The sequence below is a fragment of the Rattus norvegicus genome, chromosome 12 (genome assembly GCF_036323735.1).
Source record: "Rattus norvegicus strain BN/NHsdMcwi chromosome 12, GRCr8, whole genome shotgun sequence".
NCBI classification, from domain to species: domain Eukaryota; kingdom Metazoa; phylum Chordata; class Mammalia; order Rodentia; family Muridae; genus Rattus; species Rattus norvegicus.
In genome coordinates, this window is record NC_086030.1 from 27088741 (window position 1) to 27107019 (window position 18279).

At 43.1% G+C, this 18279-nt stretch overlaps 1 protein-coding gene across 2 annotated transcripts in view; it reads right to left on the reverse strand.

Annotated features, from left to right (window-relative positions):
* The window catches only part of Baz1b (bromodomain adjacent to zinc finger domain, 1B), a 57971-nt gene that overhangs the window by 20200 nt on the left and 19492 nt on the right, over positions 1-18279 (reverse strand). The window contains exons 5-9 of one of the 2 annotated variants that reach the window (NM_001191916.1): positions 15481-15602; positions 14329-14526; positions 6783-8481; positions 3148-3286; positions 2145-2278 (exon numbers count right to left, since the gene is read on the reverse strand). In NM_001191916.1, the coding sequence (NP_001178845.1) occupies positions 2145-2278; positions 3148-3286; positions 6783-8481; positions 14329-14526; positions 15481-15602 (2292 nt within the window). Of the gene's footprint in view, positions 1-2144; positions 2279-3147; positions 3287-6782; positions 8482-12414; positions 12543-14328; positions 14527-15480; positions 15603-18279 lie in introns of those variants that run through there. The other variant, XM_039089653.2, reaches the window with a different exon arrangement.

The window sequence follows — 18279 nt, forward strand, 5'->3', positions numbered from 1 at the left end:
TCTAACTACAAAGAAACCACCTCACTAACCCTAGCATCTGATCTGAAACAGTTTCTTTTGTTCTTGAATATACACATACACACATGGCTGAAGAAACTATATCTATCCAGAAAAGTACACTTACATTTAGTTTTTCAATTTAGATACCTCATAACCAACAATAAGAAAATGTTATCAGTGACTCTTCATAACTCTTCTAAATCACCTATTTATGTTTTTATTGTTTAGGGTGGCTCACAATTGCCTGGGCCTCTGAGGACACCAGGCCTGTACACATGTGCTGCACAGACACACACAAGCAAAGAAGACACAAACATTAAAAATTAAAATCAAATCCATGTTTACCAATTTAAAAATTTATTTCTATTTCAAGAAGAAAATAAAAAGGCAAGATGTTGCATGCCTACAATTCCAGAAACTTAAGAGGTAGAAGCAGGAGAATTAAAAGTTCATGGTAGTCCTAGGCTACATCAAAGAGTCCAAAGCCAGGGCTCAGGAGTTAAGAGCACTGGCTGCTCTTCCAGAGGATCAGGGCTTAAATCCCAGAACCTATGACAGCTAACATTTATAACTCTAGTTCCATAGAATCTGATGCCTCTACTGACTTTCACTGGCACCAATGCACACAGTTCAGACATACGGACACACAAAACACATATACTTGGGGGCGGGGACGGGGGAGGAGAGGAGAAGGAGAGGAGAGGGAGACTTCAAAACCAACCCAGGTTATATGAGCTTCCCAAACAGGTGGTAGGTGGTTGTCTTGTTTTGTCTGTTCAACAACTAGGCTCAAAGCAATCACTCTGCTTCAGCCTTCTAAGGAACGACAACTACAGACACGTGCCACTGTGCCTCAGTCTCAGTCAACCCCAGCACCCACCCTATAGGGTCTCTATGAAGCCCAGGGTGGCCTCAAATTCACAACCTCCTGCCCCAGGTTCCTAAGTGCTGAGATTACAAGATACTGTTGGGCTGGAGAGATGGCTCAATGGCCAAGAGCACAGACTACTCTTCCAGAGGTCCTGAGTTCAATTCCCAGCAACCACATGGTGGCTCACAACACTTTGTAATGGGATCCAATGCCCTCTTCCGGTGTGTCTGAAGAGAGTGACAGTGCACTCACAAACATGAATAAATAAATTAAAAAAAAAAAAAAAGATACTGTTTCCTCCTTATTAGATTTGCAGTGAAGTGACACTCAGGACTTTATCTGTTTTTTTTGCAGTCAAATCCCCAGCATACCTAGATTTCCTTTGCATGATACAAGATATTTCAGAATTAATTTAAAAAGCAGAGAAAGAAGAGAACTCGTTCCTTGGTCTCCTGCTTCAATTTTAGGCTTGCCGCCTCTACAGACATTCCCAAGGTACAAAATCTGAAAGCTTTTTCTGTAGAATCGACTACCCACGTGCTAGCTCTTCATCTTCCCTCATTACGCTAGGAGCAGGGCTCCCAGGTTCTCTCCTTTCTACATGCTCCTCTTCACTCAGAAGCTAGGCTGGTAATAAAGAAAACACATGGCTGGGAAAGGGGGCACAAGAGAGTCCGTCCGCAGTGTGGATCCTACCCAACTCTGTTAAACCACAAACAGTCCCTACCTTAAATATCTCAAAGCCAGGGCAGAGGTGTGCACCTGCAATCCTGGCACTCAAGAGGCTGAGGCTGGAGGATTGACAGTTCTAGGCCAGCCTGAACTATAGCAAGGCACTGCTTCAAACAAATAAAAATGTTTCATCTTTACAAAAGAAGAAGGTCAAAACACACTCAAAGGAAACAGTCCTTAAATCTTTTTCTGTGACAGCAATGTGCAGCACACTGGTGTGGCCACAGCTCCTCAGCAGCCACACACTCACTTAGGAAAATAGTGCTTCGTGCTGTGCTGCTGCTCCACAGTTCTGACTTACTCAGGGCACTCTGGACAAACCATCCCCCGCCTGTGACAGGCTGACACCATACTCAGGGCAGCGGTTCTCAGCCTTCCTAGTGCTGCAACTTTTTAACACAGTTCCTCATGGCGCATGACCCCAACCATACCACCTGACTATCAACTCCTGTGAAAGGGTCTTCCCACCCCCACCCCGCCCCTGCAGCCCTGGCTGAGAAGCGCTGCTTGACGTCAGCAGCTCCGCAGCAGATACACTTACTGCGGGGACAGTAATCATCATCAGGTAGATTGTTGTGGTCTTTGCGGTGATGCTTAAACCGGTAGTCGATGCTGTTATGGACCCAGCCCTTCTCAATGAATAACCCTGGGACCTCGTTTGAGAAGAGCCAGTATCTACAAAGCACAACAAGGGATTAATTAGTGACAGCCATGATAAGTGAGACAGTGGACAGGGAGAAGGCTGGGTCGCTTTACTGCTGGACAGCAACCTGAGAAGCAGGAAACTGGTCACAGTTGACAGTCCCTTCCTCACAATCTGTAAGGAAAGTCAGGGCAACAAAGACATCTTGGCATCTGGAACTCATCTAATGTCTGTGTCATTTCTGTAGTACCTATTCTGTTTCACTAGGTTCCACACAATGAATAAATTTAAAATAACTTACCTGAAAAATTATTTTTAGTGTTTTGTATTGTGTGTGTGTGTGTGTGTGTGTGTGTGTGTGTGTGTGTGTGTGTATGTATGTATGTATGTATGTATGTATGTATGTATAGACATGACTGGGGCCCCACTGAGTTCAGAGAGGGTATTAGAACCCCTGGAGCTAGAGTTACAAATGGTTATAAGTCACCATGTGGGTGGGACCCAAACCCAGTAACAGTAAGTAGTCTTAATCACGGAACCATCTCTCCTAAAATACCGAACCACTTAAAAATAACTATTTGGATTACAGTTCATCTGTCTGTGCTATTTAAATTTCCTATTGATGGTAGCCTTAAGGACAAGAGGAGACTTTTTTCTTAATCATGGGAATAGAACCCATGGTTTATGCAAGAGCTCTGATATAAGCTACCAATAAGCCTGGGAAATTGCCTTATCTAACTTCAACCCTAGCATCTGACACCAGTAATAGTCAATGATTGAACCGCACGCAATCATGGCTACAAACAGAACTGAGAAACTGAACAGAACACCTCAGCTAGCTTCCCAACCAGTAACAACTAGGACCACTCCGAAGACACAGAAACTCAGCTGAGTGACGTACCGGTTGTGGTTGCGGTCTGTCCCAATAGGTGTCCTGCGCAGGACGAGCTTTGCCTTGGCAATCCCTTCCTGGAAAGCCTTCTCTGCCGCAGCCTTGTGCTTCCGCACTCGCTCCTCTTCAGCTTCCCGTTCCAATCTCACTGTGAAGATTAAAAACAAGTGTCTGTATGAAGCACGTGCTTGCCGGACCAGTCTCTCTTCCTTTTCCATGTAAGGTAGGACATGATCATCTATGATCCTCCCCATATTCCTTAGGATGTCTCACCCTCACTGCCACAGGATCCCTGATGAATTAAAAAGAAATTATTTCAGTCAAGACAGAGGGTGCAGATGGGAGTGAGGGGTGGTGCATATCTTTAATCCCAGCACTGGGGAGGCAGGAGGATCTCTGTGCATTCAAAGCCAGCCTGGACTACAGAGTTCTAGGACACCCAGGGCCACACACACAGAAAGCCTGTGCAGAACCTGCGACAACTTCTCTAAGTATGTATGTGTGTATGTACAGGTTCTCATATATAGCTCCATTCAGCCTTAAACTTACTATGCAGACCCGGCTGGCCTTCAACTTAGAGGTCTGCCTGCCTCTGTTCCTAAGTGCTGTGACTAAAGGTTTAGGCCACCACACTGGGCTCCTTAATGTGACAGGAGAAAAAAAAATCAGGACAGGGAAAGAGCAGCAGTAATTACGACAGAAGTACGGGTGAGGCTCAGTGGCAGAGTTGCCTAGCATCCAAAGCCAAACTCCAGACACCCGTGTACTAACACGAGGCTCATCGGAGAGCATTTCTTTCTTCAGACAGGATCTCACTCTATATCCTTGGCTGGCCTGAACTCATGGACTTTCTGGAGTGTGGAGATTAAATGTGGTACCACTGGGCACTCAGATCCCTTGAGACAGGGTTTCTTTGTGTAGTTCTGGCTGTCCTTGAACTCACTATTTAGACCATGCTGGCCTAGAATTCACAGCCATCTGTCTGCCTGTCCCTGTTTCCCTCCCTGGTTTGAAGGCACCCACCATCACCACATGACTTTGTTTTTAATAGTTACTGCTTGGGGGCTGGAGAAACGATCAGAGGCTGGGAGCACTTGGTTCACCTCAGCTCACTCGTGTGCAGCTCACGACCACCTGTAACTTGGGTTCTAAGGGAAGTGACCCTAGACAGGCACACGGTGCGCATACATACATAAGGATAAAGCAATTATAAACAAATACAAGTTAAAAATTAATGTTATTACTTCACTGATGGGAAAAAATTATGGAGTTGAGTCTCGTGTAGCCCAAGCTGGTCTCCAACCTTGTTATTATGTGGAATGTTGCTCAATAAAAACAATCTATGAATCCAGTATTTAAGTTTTTGTCTGTCAAATCCTACTACTATAATAAACAAAAGGCTGCTATTTACAATGTCACAAAATTGTCTCTATGATCATACATACAATATAGTTAGAATGTTAAAAAATACATTTGTCAACAGGATCTCTTAAAAATAAGGTAAAAATCTTACCTATTTATCTATCTAAATAAATAAAGCTGGGTTTGATAATACACACATTTAATCCCAGCATTTGGGAGGCAGAGCCAGGAAGGTCTCTGAGTTCGATCGAGGTCAGCCAGGAGTACATAGAGCGGAGTTCCAGGAAGTGAGAGACAACCTCGACAAAACAAAACAACAGCCAGGCAGTGGTGGCATATGCCTTTATTCACAGCACTCTAGGCAGAGACGGGCAGATATTTGAGTTCTGAGTTCAAGGCCAGCCTCATCTACAGAGTTTATTACAGGACATCCAGGGCTACAAAGAGAAAACCCTGTCTCAGAAAACAAAAAAAATTAAACAAAAATAACCACAGTAGTACAGTGCTTGCCTAGCACATCCAAAACTCTCAGTTTGAGCCCTGAAACCACAAAAATTAAATGAAGTATAAAATCTATGGCCTTTAATAAAGTTCTCTAGATGGATTAGCTATATAATTACAGCAGTTACAGAAGAGATAAGTACAAAAGTAAACATTAAAGGGAGTAAGTGTTAAAAACAGATCTGGTGAAAACGTGGAAAAAAAATCAGAACCCTCATTCTGGCGACAGGGATGTAAAACTATACAGTCACTTTGTAAATGGCTGGGGAACTCCTCAAACGGTTAAGCATAGCTACAGGACTCAGTAAGTACTTTCCTAGGCATACCCCAAAGGCATTATGTGGAGACAAATCCTTTACAGAGATGCTCACAGAGGCATACTAGTAACAACCAAATAATGCAAGTGACCTAACTGTCCACTGACTGGTGAGCAGTCAACAAATAACATCTGTGATTCTTGAATCCATTCAAATGAAAGAAATACAACATTAAAGTAGATTATATGGTTTTTATTACTTTAAATTATGTGCATGCATGTGTCTGTGTGAAGGCATGTACATGAGAATGCAGTTGTCCGAGGAGGCCAGAAGATGGTGTTAGATCCCCTGGAGCTGGAATTGCAGGTAGTTATAAGTTATTTTGCCAGAAACAGAAGTCATATCTTCTCAAAGAGCAGTAATGCTCTCTTAATCATTGAACCACCTCTCCAGCCTGATGTGATACTATTTAATATATAATGCATATATATATTACATTTAATTATCCTGTGTGTGTAAAGGTCAGAGAATAAATTGTGGAAGTCAGTTCTCACTTTCTGCTCTGTGGGTCCCAGGAGCAATCGCAAGTTGCTAGATGTGACAGCAACTGACACTGAGTTCTTTTACTGGCCCAATGGGAATCTATTTAAATGAAATGCACAGAGCATATGAATCCAGAGAAATCGGTAGTTTTCAGAGGCTAAGAACAACTTTCGAGGTTTCTTCTGGGATGGTGGAAATATAAGTCTGTCTTTTATGTCTTGATTTCTTCCAACATACTGTTTTACATGCTATAACACAGATGAACCTCTCAGAAAATGCTCTGGTGCACACATTCAATTCCAGGGCAGAGAAATTTCCTTAAATTCAAGGCCAACCTGGGCTACAGTGTGGGACTGTCTCAAAACAAAGAAACAAACAAAGAAAACAAAAACAGTAACAAAAAGAGACAAGTCTAAGTGCATGCAGGCAGCCACAAAAATCGCAACCGCTGTCTATATGTGGTTATTATTCCATGGCTTACTACAGTCTGCAGGTCCCTCAATTACTTATTCATTTAATAATTATGACTGCGTGTTTTGCCTGTATATGTCCATTCACCACCTGCATGATTGTGGAGGAAAGAAGGGGAGGCTGGATCCTTTGGAAATAGTTGTGAATCGCACGCACACACGCGCACAGAGACACACACACACACACACACACACACACACACACACACACACACACACACACACACACACACTGTATCCAAAGCACACAAAGCTGGTGAGCGAGCATGGTGGCCTCATGCCTGTAATCCTAGCATTCTGTAGGTTGAAGCAGGAGAGTGAGTGTAAGGTCAGGCTTAGCTAAAAATTAAGTTTCAGGAAAGGCTGAGCTAATTAAGACCTTATCTCAAAACTGAGAAAACAAAACTATCTTAGTGAGTGCTAGTTTACGACAGATACCCTACCATTACTAGTACTTTCTGTTCTTCTACCCACGAAAGGGCTTTCCTGAAGCTCTCAGGACAAAGTTTACCTTTTGTTTCTCTCTCCTGGATTTCCCGCTTCCTCTTAGCTTGCATGCTAAGCAGCCTTCTGCTCTTGACAGCGCTAATCATGTCATCTGCTTCCACTTCCACTTGGTTTTCAATCTTCACAATTTCCTTCTTCCTGTCCACTTTGCCTAGCACGTTCTCCTCTTTGCCATTTTCCTTATTTCTGGCTTCCATCTCCTTGCGCTTTTGTTTCTCTGCTCTCTTCTTATCATTCTCCTCCTTCAGCACGGCAAGCCGCTCCTTCCACAACTCTGCAGACATCTGCTGTCTGGTCTCCATGTGGTCTTGCACAGAGTACGTCATGAGGATCCGGTGGCACAGAGCTGTCAATATCCGTAGCTTCTCCTCTGAGGTCAGCTCAAAGAATTCTGATGTCTCCAACTTCTCTAGGAACTCGTCTTGTACCTCGTTGTCCTCAAATGGTGTTGAATCTTTATTGTCATCTGTGTCTGAGCCCTCGCTGTCTTCCTGGACGTCACACCTGCGCAAGCAGAGCCGGACCAGCTCTGAGACAGAGTGCAGGGTGAGGGGGATTTCCGACAGCTTCATGCCCAGTTCTCCATAGTCTTCTGCAATTTCATCCTGCAGTAAGGTCTGCAGCAGGATGACCAGCACTCTGTTCAAGTACAGAAAACCACCTTTATCTGCACTCAAGGCTTCCATTAGGGACACGGCAGTGATAGGGTACTGAGCATCAGGCAAGAGCAACCCGGAGTAACAGCTCAGGAACTCCACTACCAGGGCCACATCCCCAAAAAGGGTGTTGGGCAGCCCCTCAGGGGTATCTACCAGCCTGAATGTCGGGAGGTTTCTGCCACCTAACTCCTGGTCCTCATATCGCTTCTGCTTTTCTAACCTCTCCAGCATTTCTTTCTCTCTCCGTTCTTTGGCTTTTTCCCGCAACCTCTCCTTTAGCTCCTGTCGTTTCTTTTTCAAATATTCTTTCCGTTGCTCTTCAGACATAGAGGCCCACCTCTTTTTATGTTCCAGGAGCTCATAGCGTTTCTGGACAAGAGCCCGGAGCTCCTCTGGAAGACGGGCTCTGTCTTCACTGGAGAGAAGCCGTGCGGTTTTGGAGATTACACAGGACAGGGCGCTCTTCTTGTCCTCTTTGTCTTTATTTTCTTTGTAATAGGCAATCAGATGCAGGGCTGCAGGTGGTAGGTGTTTATGGGGTTTGCCAGAAGACCTTGGCACACCCCCAGAACTCCTCGGGGTGCGAGTCATCTTCTGAGTCCCTTTGGCCATATCCAACAAAGTCATCTGCTTCATTTTGGTCTTAGGCGTCTTCACACACTTGCTGGGCGACTTGGAGTTGCCTGTGGACTTCTGTCCGTTCAGGATGCCTTTGCCCCTGCCCTTGGCCTTCAGAGGTTTGTCGCTGTGCTTCCCCGGCTTCTTGGTGGACGGGCCTTTCTTAGGTATGTGGAAGCTGTGTAGCTTGTTGGGGGACATAATTTTCATCACCTCTTCCAAATGTTCTTCTGGAGACTTGGAATTCTTTGAGTTCTTTACTTTGAGTGGCGGGCCATTTAACGACTTCTCCAAGTGCACATGACACCACAGCTTAGGGTTTAGTGGGGAACTCAGAGAAGAATTGTCTCTCTTAGGTTTCTTTGAGGGCTTCCTGTCTGGAGATCCAGTATTCTTCCTCTTGGTAGAGGGATTGAGAGTCATATACTAAAATTTAAGAACAGGAGCAAAATTACTTTTAAAAACTATGTGCAGCAAGCACTATCTAAGCCCTGTAAAGCCACACATCCAGCTTCACAACATGGGAAGACCTGTCTGAGAGCAAAGCTTACACTTGGCCGATGTGGTGGAGGAGGTACCAGTGATCCCCAAACTCAGGAGGTAAAGCAAGAAGATCAGAAATTTAAAGTCTGTCTTTGTTACATACCAAGACTGGGGACATCCTGACTCACTCACTGACTGTCTCAATGTCCCCCAACCCCCAAAATGTGCACTGTGGAGCTGTACAGCTCAGTGATAGGACGCTTCTCTATATGTGAGGACCTGGGTTCTACTTCCAGCACTGTAACCAGTCTACCGTCCTCTGAATGCTAGATGCTTTGGTGCATGGCTAGCTTCATGTTCCCATATGCTTAGTGGTTCTCAACGTATTTTAATGAACTCTATGAACACTTTCTCCAGCAACAACATATAAAAACCATGCATACAGTTTTCAAAGTCTATCCATGGGTCCGATTAGGAAGTAACTGATCTAAAATCAGAAGCATCTCAAGATTTCAAGAAGTATCACTCTCAACCTGAGGGTGCAGCTCAGCTGTAGAGCACCTTCCTAGAACCCTCCCTCCAGCTGACTCTATGTACAACACTTGCCGAACATGAAAACCCTGTATCCTGTCCCTGAAAACAGGGGTGGGGCATCGAGAGGGTATAGCCCTGTTCTTGAAATAAGTTAGATTTTCAACCTTTAATTTTAAGTCAGCTTCAATAATTTCTGCTGTAAGTAGAATATACTATACAAATACCTAGTTTCAACCCAGAGGCATACATTCCTGTGAAAACACAATTATGTGGAGTGGTAATAATACTGTTCAGATATAGAACCCTCCTGGCCTTGGCTCTTGGTTTCTCAAATTCTTCTTTGTTCTCTCCCACAATGAAAAAACTCATTTCTATGAATATATTAACTACAAGCACTATAAATTCTCACTTATTTTATACAGTTCTTTAAAATTCTTTTAACACTGTCCACTGTTTATCTTACGTAGGTTGAGTATATGTGTGCTGGGTGGTGCTATGCGCAGGCCAAGGTAGGCATGTGGAGGGCAGGGGAAAACATGAAGGGAGTTGGTTCTCCCTTCCCATCATGTCGATCAGGGGGATTTGACCAGATGCTCAGACTTAAACACAAGTACCTTTCCTTACTGAGCTACACTGCCAATCCTGACTGTATAGTTTGAATGCTTCCCCCACCCCTTCATTCTCTCAGCCACTCTAGTCTACAATGTTGCAATCTCACAAGCCTTTTTTCCTTTATTTTCCGAGACAGGGTTTCCCTTGTAGTCCTGGCTATCCTGGATCTACCTCTGCAGACCAGGCTGGTCTGGAACTCACAGAGATCTTCCTGCCTGTGACTCCAAAGTATTAGGATTAAAGGTGTGTGCCACCACCACCCAGAGTATCTCATAAAACTTTAAATCCATTAATTTTATTACATTTTCAAGATCCTAACCTGTTTGTACTTTTTGAAGAGGTGAGGCATCAGAGCCAGGCACAGTAACTCATACCTATGATCCCAGCACTCAAGATACAGAGGCATGAGAGTCTCTAAGTTTCAGGATATCCAGGGATATCCAGTGAGCTCTGTCTGAAACATGCTGACAAATCCCTTCCAAATAAACAAGATATGCCCAAGACAGTCTCAAGACTCTGAACAAGCCATGCTCCAAGCGTACAGAGTAGATGGGCATAGACCACCATGACTGGTTTCCACTGTTCCTCACTTAAATTTAATTCTAGGCAGTCATTACAAACCATTTCACACAAACGAACAACTTCATATTCTGTATTTACTTGGAAAAGCCCAGTCCATTCTGCCCAGGTTGTTCATGTTCATCATAAACGCGTCAGGACAGAAACTACAATAATCCGCTGCTGGCCCTCTCACAGTCCATTCCCTCACAGTCCATCTCCCTTCCTGCTCCATTCACACCTTCTGGCACCCCAAGCTTCCATGCCTCATTTCCCTCGCATAGAGTTAGTTAAGAGGCGCTTGGCATGCTTGCTCACACCTGTAATCCAAGAACTCCAGAGGCTGAGGGAGAAAGACTGTCAGGTCAGAAGGAGTGTCATGTAGGAGTCTGAGGTCAGCCGGAACTACAGTATGAGACACTGTACCAAAACTAAATCTAGCGGTTGGGGATTTAGCTCAGTGGTAGAGCGCTTGCCTAGGAAGTGCAAGACCCTGGGTTCGGTCCCCAGCTCCGAAAAAAAGAACCAAAAAAAAAAAAAAAAAAAAAAACTAAATCTAGGGCTGGAGAGATGGCTCAGCGGTTAAGAGCACTGACTGCTCTTCCAGAGGTCCTGAGTTCAAATCCCAGCAACCACATGGTGGCTCACAACCATCTGTAATGGGATGCTCTCCTCTCAAGTGTCTGAAGAGAACTACAGTGTTCATATAAATAAAATAAATAAATCTTTAAAAAAAATAAACTAAATCTAAAAGGCACATGTGAAATGCCAACATTTGGAAAACTGGGAGAATTTCCTCATGGCCAACAGATGAGGCTACAGTGTCAGACCCAATTTCAAAAACAACCAAAACTAGGTTAGAACCTAGTTCACTGGCCACAACAGGAATTTGTTTAAAGTATGTATAAAATTTTAATTGATTTTAATATTTTAAACAATATAATGATAAGTCAGGTATGTCAAAGCCTATAACCCCAGCACTGGAAAGACAGGAACAGGAGGGGCAAGGGCAGCCTGGGCTACATGAAACCATGACTCAAAACAAAAAACCCAAAACAAGTCAAAACAGTAAACTGACAGTTAAAATACAAACTAAACGGTCAAACTCATCTGAGCTAACAGGAAAAAGAGTACTAGATAATTTCCACCACCGGAAGCAGCTATCCCTGAGGAACCATTTTGAATGGACAGGGCTAACTGGCATGGTGGCGCACATCTGTTATCCTAGCACTCAGGAGGGAAAGGAGGAGGGTCAGCTCAAACATTAAGAACAGAATCAAGGAAACAAACCCATAGAACCACAACAAAACCGAAAGCAAAAGAGCCTGAGAGAACAGACTATGATTAAACTCTTCTTTTGAGTAAATGAGCAAATCCCAACATTAAAGCCCAAGCTGGCTTTTCAGAATTATAGGCAACAAGATACTGGTGCACGCCCCCATTCGGCCTCGTAGGAGGAGGAAAACTGCAGGACTTTTAGCTGATTTTAGCTGGCTGCTTACTAGTTCCTGATTAAAACTAAATGTGCTGTTTCCCAATACCCCTTTCTCAGGACGAAGGTTCCCCATCTTACAGAACATAAACACTAGCTGTGACTCCTGGGATACCTTTCCCCACTGTAGAATTCCCTACTTGTAGTTTCCCAGGACTAAATATCAAATGTTAATGAGAAATAAGCAAAAAAAAAAAAAAAAAAAAAAAGACAACTTATTTAAGGTTCCCCTCACAGACAACAACACTGTGAGTGCTTCAGAGAGCAATGTACTGCCAAGCTTGTCCTGCAACCCCAGCAGCAAGTGAAAACAAGTGTATGCACTCAAGCTGGCCCTTCCTCAAGCAGCCCAGACAACCAACCGCACAACAGGACAAACAGACCACTCCTGCTGATGCTCAGGTGCATGCTTAAATAGGAGGCTGATCAAGACAGCTTTGTTCTGACATTTTAAACAGATACCTTTAATAGGCATCATTAGAACTGGGAGGCCCAACTTAATGATTGTCTTTCTATTTAAAAGAATTCAAAGTTACAATAAGGTGCTTTTACTTCCACTTGGAAGCAGTGTTGAAAAATAATATGAACCATTAAATGGCCAGAGCTCTAGTCTCTATTTTCATCAAGTCATATCACATTAAAAAATTTTTTTTTCTGAAAAATGAAAGAAATGAACTCACCCAACCCCCTCCCAACAGGCCGGCTCCCGGCGTGAGCAGTCCTTCAGTAGCTGGATCATCTCAGCATGGAGCATGCTGGGTAGTCACAGCCAAATGGGAGCCGGCATGGCTGGACTCGGGGGGAATCTGAAAAAGTATAAAACCACTTATGTGCTGAGGGTCTCCTCTATTTCCCACTCAGCACAGTTCTATAAGATTAATACGGGGGGGGGGGGAATAGGAAAAAATTATTTTGGTAAGGGCCCTTTCTCAGTGCTAAGTACTTGTGACAGCAACATGAGAGGCCGAAAGAAAAAGTTAACATTATTCTAATATTATTCCATCACAGAGAACATAACACCACCAGGACTCTAAGTCAAAGAAAACTTTTCTTTGTTGATTAACAATGAGGAAACAATCTGCAGCAAGTCAATCTGAAGCTGAATTTAATAATAAAATACCGTGTCTGAGCACTCAGACCAACTGAGAGCTTTGTCAGTGCAGGTGAGCAGAGTGGCCACAAGTGTCAAATTTGTGGGAGTGGAGTCACAGCCAGTTGTGAGCTGCCTGATGTGATGACAGGTGCTGAATCTGGGCCCTCCAGACAAGAAGTGCGTGCTCTTAATCACTTAGCCATCTCTCAGCCTCACTCACATACTCCATACTTATTCCAGTGGGTTGTTTTTTGTTCTCCTTTGAAAAAATGTAGTCCTGGCTATTCTGGCACTTGCTATAGAGACTAGATGAAGTCATGTGCTAACACACACACACACACACACACACACACACACACACACACACACAGAGAGAGAGAGAGAGAGAGAGCTCCAGTCTCCTCCTTGCTGCACACGGGATAGAATCCAGGGCCTCTCACAGCAGACAAGTCGTCTACCACCAAACTCAATGCTTTTCTCCTTCTCTCCTCACCGATGACAACACAGCACAAGTTTGAGGGCAATTAATAGCTTATCTCAACCGCTGTATGTTTTTGGCCAGTAAGTTAGCTGGGAAGGCATTTTTCTGTTTTGTTTTGTAGTCCTGGGTACTGAGCCCAGAACCTCACACAGAGAGGGAAAGAGGAATGGAGGAGACAAGAGAGGGAAGATGGGAGAGAAAAAAAGCAAACAAACAAAAAGAAAAGAAATCCTAAGCCAAATCCTCAGTTAATCACCCACTGTTATTTGGTTCTAGTTAGATTATACCTCAGATTCCCCACTTATAAAATAAGACCAATAGATACACCATAAATTACATAAAAATGATTTAAAGATCAAAAAGGACAACTCAGGAGGGGGAAATGTAGTCTCGAGAAGAAAAGGCTTGGTTTCTATTAACATGTCCCATAAGTTATATTCCAGGCTTTATAGGATTGTCAAAATTATCTTGCCTTATATAGAAAATCAGTTTTTCTTCCACCTCCATAGCCCCATACCCCAACAGGGTCTCTCATAGCCCTTGTCCTAAAACTATGTAAACCAGGCCATCCAGGAACTGAGAATCTGCTGGTCTGTGTGTCCCAAGTTCTAGGATTAAGGCATGTGACACTGTGCCTAGCTTGGTTCTGACATCCGAGTTAGGGTTTGTCATCTCCACACTCACTAGAGTAATCCAGAGAGAGGATGTCAATTGAGGAAATGCTTCTAGAGACTGCTCACAGGTGAACCTGTAACGCATTTTCTTGACTAACGACTGACGTGAGAAGGCACAGTTCATATGGGCTGGGCAGGTGGCTAGGAGCTGTATAAGAAAGCAGGCTGAGCAAGCACAGGAGCAAGCCAGTGTCATCCCTTCACACACTACTTCAGTTCCTGAGTGAATTATCTGCTGTTAAAGGTTCAAATCCTGATATGAATCTAATTCTACTGTGAGTTAGTAGAGAAAAGAAAATGATCTAGTAAGGCTTCACCTAGGTGTCCAACAGAATAGTGAGCTTACCTTATATGGGTCAAGTAAAAAGTCACTGAACTTGCTGGGCAGGGAATACTTCTTCACCAATTCATCTTCTACCACCCAAGGCGCATTCTCCCCAGTACCAGCGCGTAAGGCGTTATGCCGGATGAAGTATCGGAGTATCTCCTTATTTGGGGGTCTCTCTGTCCGAATCAAGCTGTCTGCAGGCACATTGCTGATGATCTAGGTGAAAAAGTAACAAAGAAGTCAGCACTGGGAAGCGAAGCCACTAAACAACGAGAACAAAACACAGACACAAGGGAAAGAATCACAATTCCTTCTTGTTAGAAGATAAGGCAAAATTCTGAGACAGAACTTCAAAATAAACAATCCCTAGGTTATTCGTCACGACCTTTTGCAAGGTTAAACCTCACGGGGCTAAGCTGCTTCTTGTATGAAAGGGTTATCTATGATTTTCAACATCTTAGTCCTCTGTGCAATAAACTTAAAAGTCCCATTCAGGTATGTATAGAAACACCCAAAATAATATACCAATATTTTTTAAATCTAGACTTCATCAAGGCAACATATTTTATTTACGTTTAAATCTTGTTTTCTGCCACAAGGTCTCATGTAGCCCAGGTCACCCTCAAGCTCACTGTGTGACATGACCTTTAACTCCTGATCCTCCTGCTTCCATATTCCAATTACCAGGAGCTAGGAAATAAACCCTCGCCAACTGCCTTTAAATACATCGTGACTCTGAATATATTGAAAGATATAAAAAAACTAGAGCTGGAAACAGTTCAGTGATTGTACTTTCCAACATACAAAAGAGCCTTAGTTCCACATGAAAAATTAAGAATGTAAAAGCCAAACACCTTATATCTCAGAAAAAAAGGGCTGGGGATGTAAGTCCTTGTAGAATATTTGCCTAGCATAGCAATACCCTGAGTTCAATACTCATTGAGGGATTTTTTTTTTTTAAAAAGGTAAAAAAGCAGTAGTTAAGGGTACTGACTAGCTTGAAATCTATTAAGATTAATGATAAACGTGGTTTCAGAGTCGACTCCTCATGTAACTTTACATTTCTGTGAAGACATTCCTGTACGCTTTTCCTTAGCATATTTTCCCCCATGAAAACCACCCGCCCCTACAAAAGTCCGTAAGGTCTACCACAGAAGCGGTTTGACCCACCTTATCCTCACTCTGTAGCTTCACATCGTATTTGTGAGGCAGAAATTTTGGAGGAGCCCATTTCCTTTCTCCTTTTTTTAACGAAGTAGGAAGTTTTCTCGGAGACCTACGTGCTCTGTCATCTAGTTAAATCAACAGGAAATTAGCAAATAATAATAATAAATTATTTTAATTCAACTCATTTACTCATAACTAATAACTTCATTTGGTCCCTCACTTATGCCAGGCACTGGTTGATGAGGTGTGGTCGTAACCTCCAGGAGCTGGTCTATGAAGGAAGTCAGGGAAGCTAATGCCTACAATCCCACTACACAGGCTGACAAACAAGAACACTCTCAAAGTACAGAAAATATTCCAGAAGGTGAGCATGAAAACACCTTAAAAGAATATGACTTATGGGCTGGAAAAATGGCTTAGACTTGGGTTAGATTCCCAACACCCACATGGTGGTTCACAACTGCCTGTACTGCAGTCCAGAAGACCTAATGTCTTTTTATGACCTCTGTGGTACCAGGCATCCGTATGGTGTACATACATGTAGGCACCTATACACATAAAATAAAGACACGAATAAAAGAAAGTGAATTATAACAGGATAACCACCAGTTAAACAAGAACTTTTTTGTTTTGTTAAAACAAAAAATATTAAAACAATTAGGGCTGGAGAGGTGACCAAACTGGGTTGGCTCCTAGAACTCACAGGATGACTCAAGCACCTGACGCCAACTCCAGGGGAATCTAATGCCCTCTTGTGGCCTGCATGGGCACTGCATGCATGTGGTATACAGACATACATGCAAAATACCCATACACAGAAAATAAAGTAAATTTAAGATTAAGAACAAAACAAAAAACCCAAAGCAAATCAACAACAACAAAAAAAGAAACTGGATGTTTTTCAAGAGGGCCTGGGTCTGATTCCCAGCACACAGCAGCTCACAACCGCCTGTAACTCTAACTGCAGGGAATCTGGCACCTTCTAGCCTCAAAGGGCAGTGGGCATGCAAGTGGTGCACAGACATATACGCAAGCAAAAACTGACACACATGAAATCTCTAAAAATTCAAAAAGTAAACAAGTGTTTAAGAAAATTCTTTGTACCTGGCAAATAAGAAGCCATCTGCAACCTGATTAGAAAACTCTGAGTCATTAAAAGGCAGAAGTTAACGTAGGCATGGAAGCATACATTTGATACACCTGTAACCCCAGAACTCAACGGAGGAAGGCCAGTCTGGGTCACAGAGCAAAATACAGTACTAGGCTGTCATAACAGCCTACAAAGAAACAGTGCCAAGAATAGCGACACAAGCTTATAACAATACCCAGTATTCTCTAGGCAGAGGCAGAAAGATCACGAGTTGAACATCTTCCTCAGACATAGTGAGCCTGAGGCTAGCCTATTTGAGTTACTGTCCCCAAGCAAAAAAGTAAAAAGTCAGATAAGTTAAATCATAATTAATACAAAGGAGTCAACCACTGGCTTGTCTGTACAGAAGAAAATATTCTCAAGACTCTCGGAATAAACAGGATAGGGGAGTACCATTGGGTGTGGTGGCACACCTAGCTGTAATCCCAACTGCTGGGAGGTACAAATGGAGGACCAGAAATTCAAGGCTAGTGTTAAAAAAATAAATAAATAAATAAAATATCAAGCCAAAATAAAAACACAGAGCTAACATGTTTCTGCCTGATATATTATTAACCCTTTCTCCCCACCAAGAAAATACTATGGAAACTAGAATTTTATCACACTCCTACAGAAATCTTAAGTTTAGAGAAAACATTCAGTGTTTTGTAACATTGATTCAACCTGCCTATCCACACATTAGAAATATCATCTACACATTAGAAATATCACTAGATCCCAGTAATTAAAACCTAACTAAGGCAAACACACTAAAAAGGAAGTCGAACCTAAATCCCGATTCGTGGGTACCAATGTCTCAGGAGTGACGTCAAACAGTCTCGGGATCACTGGTATCCCACTGACCAACTGATTCTCCAGAGGGAGAAGAGTAGGAAGATATCCTCTTCAGTCAGCTCCTCATGAAACAATTTTCAACCTCAGGTAATCAGAATTTCCACATTTTAGGGGCTGGTGAGAAGGCTCAGCAGTTAAGAGCCCTTGCTGTTCTCCTCCAGAGGACACAAGTTCAGTTCCCAGCACCCAAGCTGGATGACTCACAATCACCTGTAACTCTGGATGCAGAGGATCTGACCCCTTTTCTTGGCCTTTGTGCACCTACACACACAGGCCATACACTCACACACAAATAGAATAAGCTTACAAATAAATATAAATTCAGTTTCAAAGAGAGAACCTAGAAATGGGACAGATATGCAATCCCAACAAAGCAGAAAACACAGCTGAAATAACAAAACCAAAAGACCCGCTACGACCAAGCCTCAGAAGTTTCCTTCAGACTACTATAAGGACTTCTAAAATAATCAGCGTGGATCCAAAACATCTGGACACAAAAGAAAGGCTGGCAGGAAAAGTGGCAATTAAAATAGTGAGGTGAAATTATTCAATCAGCCAACAGTTACAGATCATATATACCAAATACTGTGTGCTCATTTAGAGACAAAAGACTTTTAAGACAGTTAATTTCCTTAATGAGTCTTAAGTTTAAATAACAAAGGCTTAGAAAGTGGTAACACTCTGTACTGGCTGGTTTTGCCTGACAACTGAGCTAGAATCATCCCAAAGAGCTTCAGTTGTAAGGCATTTTCTCAATTAGTGATGGGGGAGGACGGCCCAGCCCATGGTGGGTGGTGCCATTCCTATACTAGTCCAGG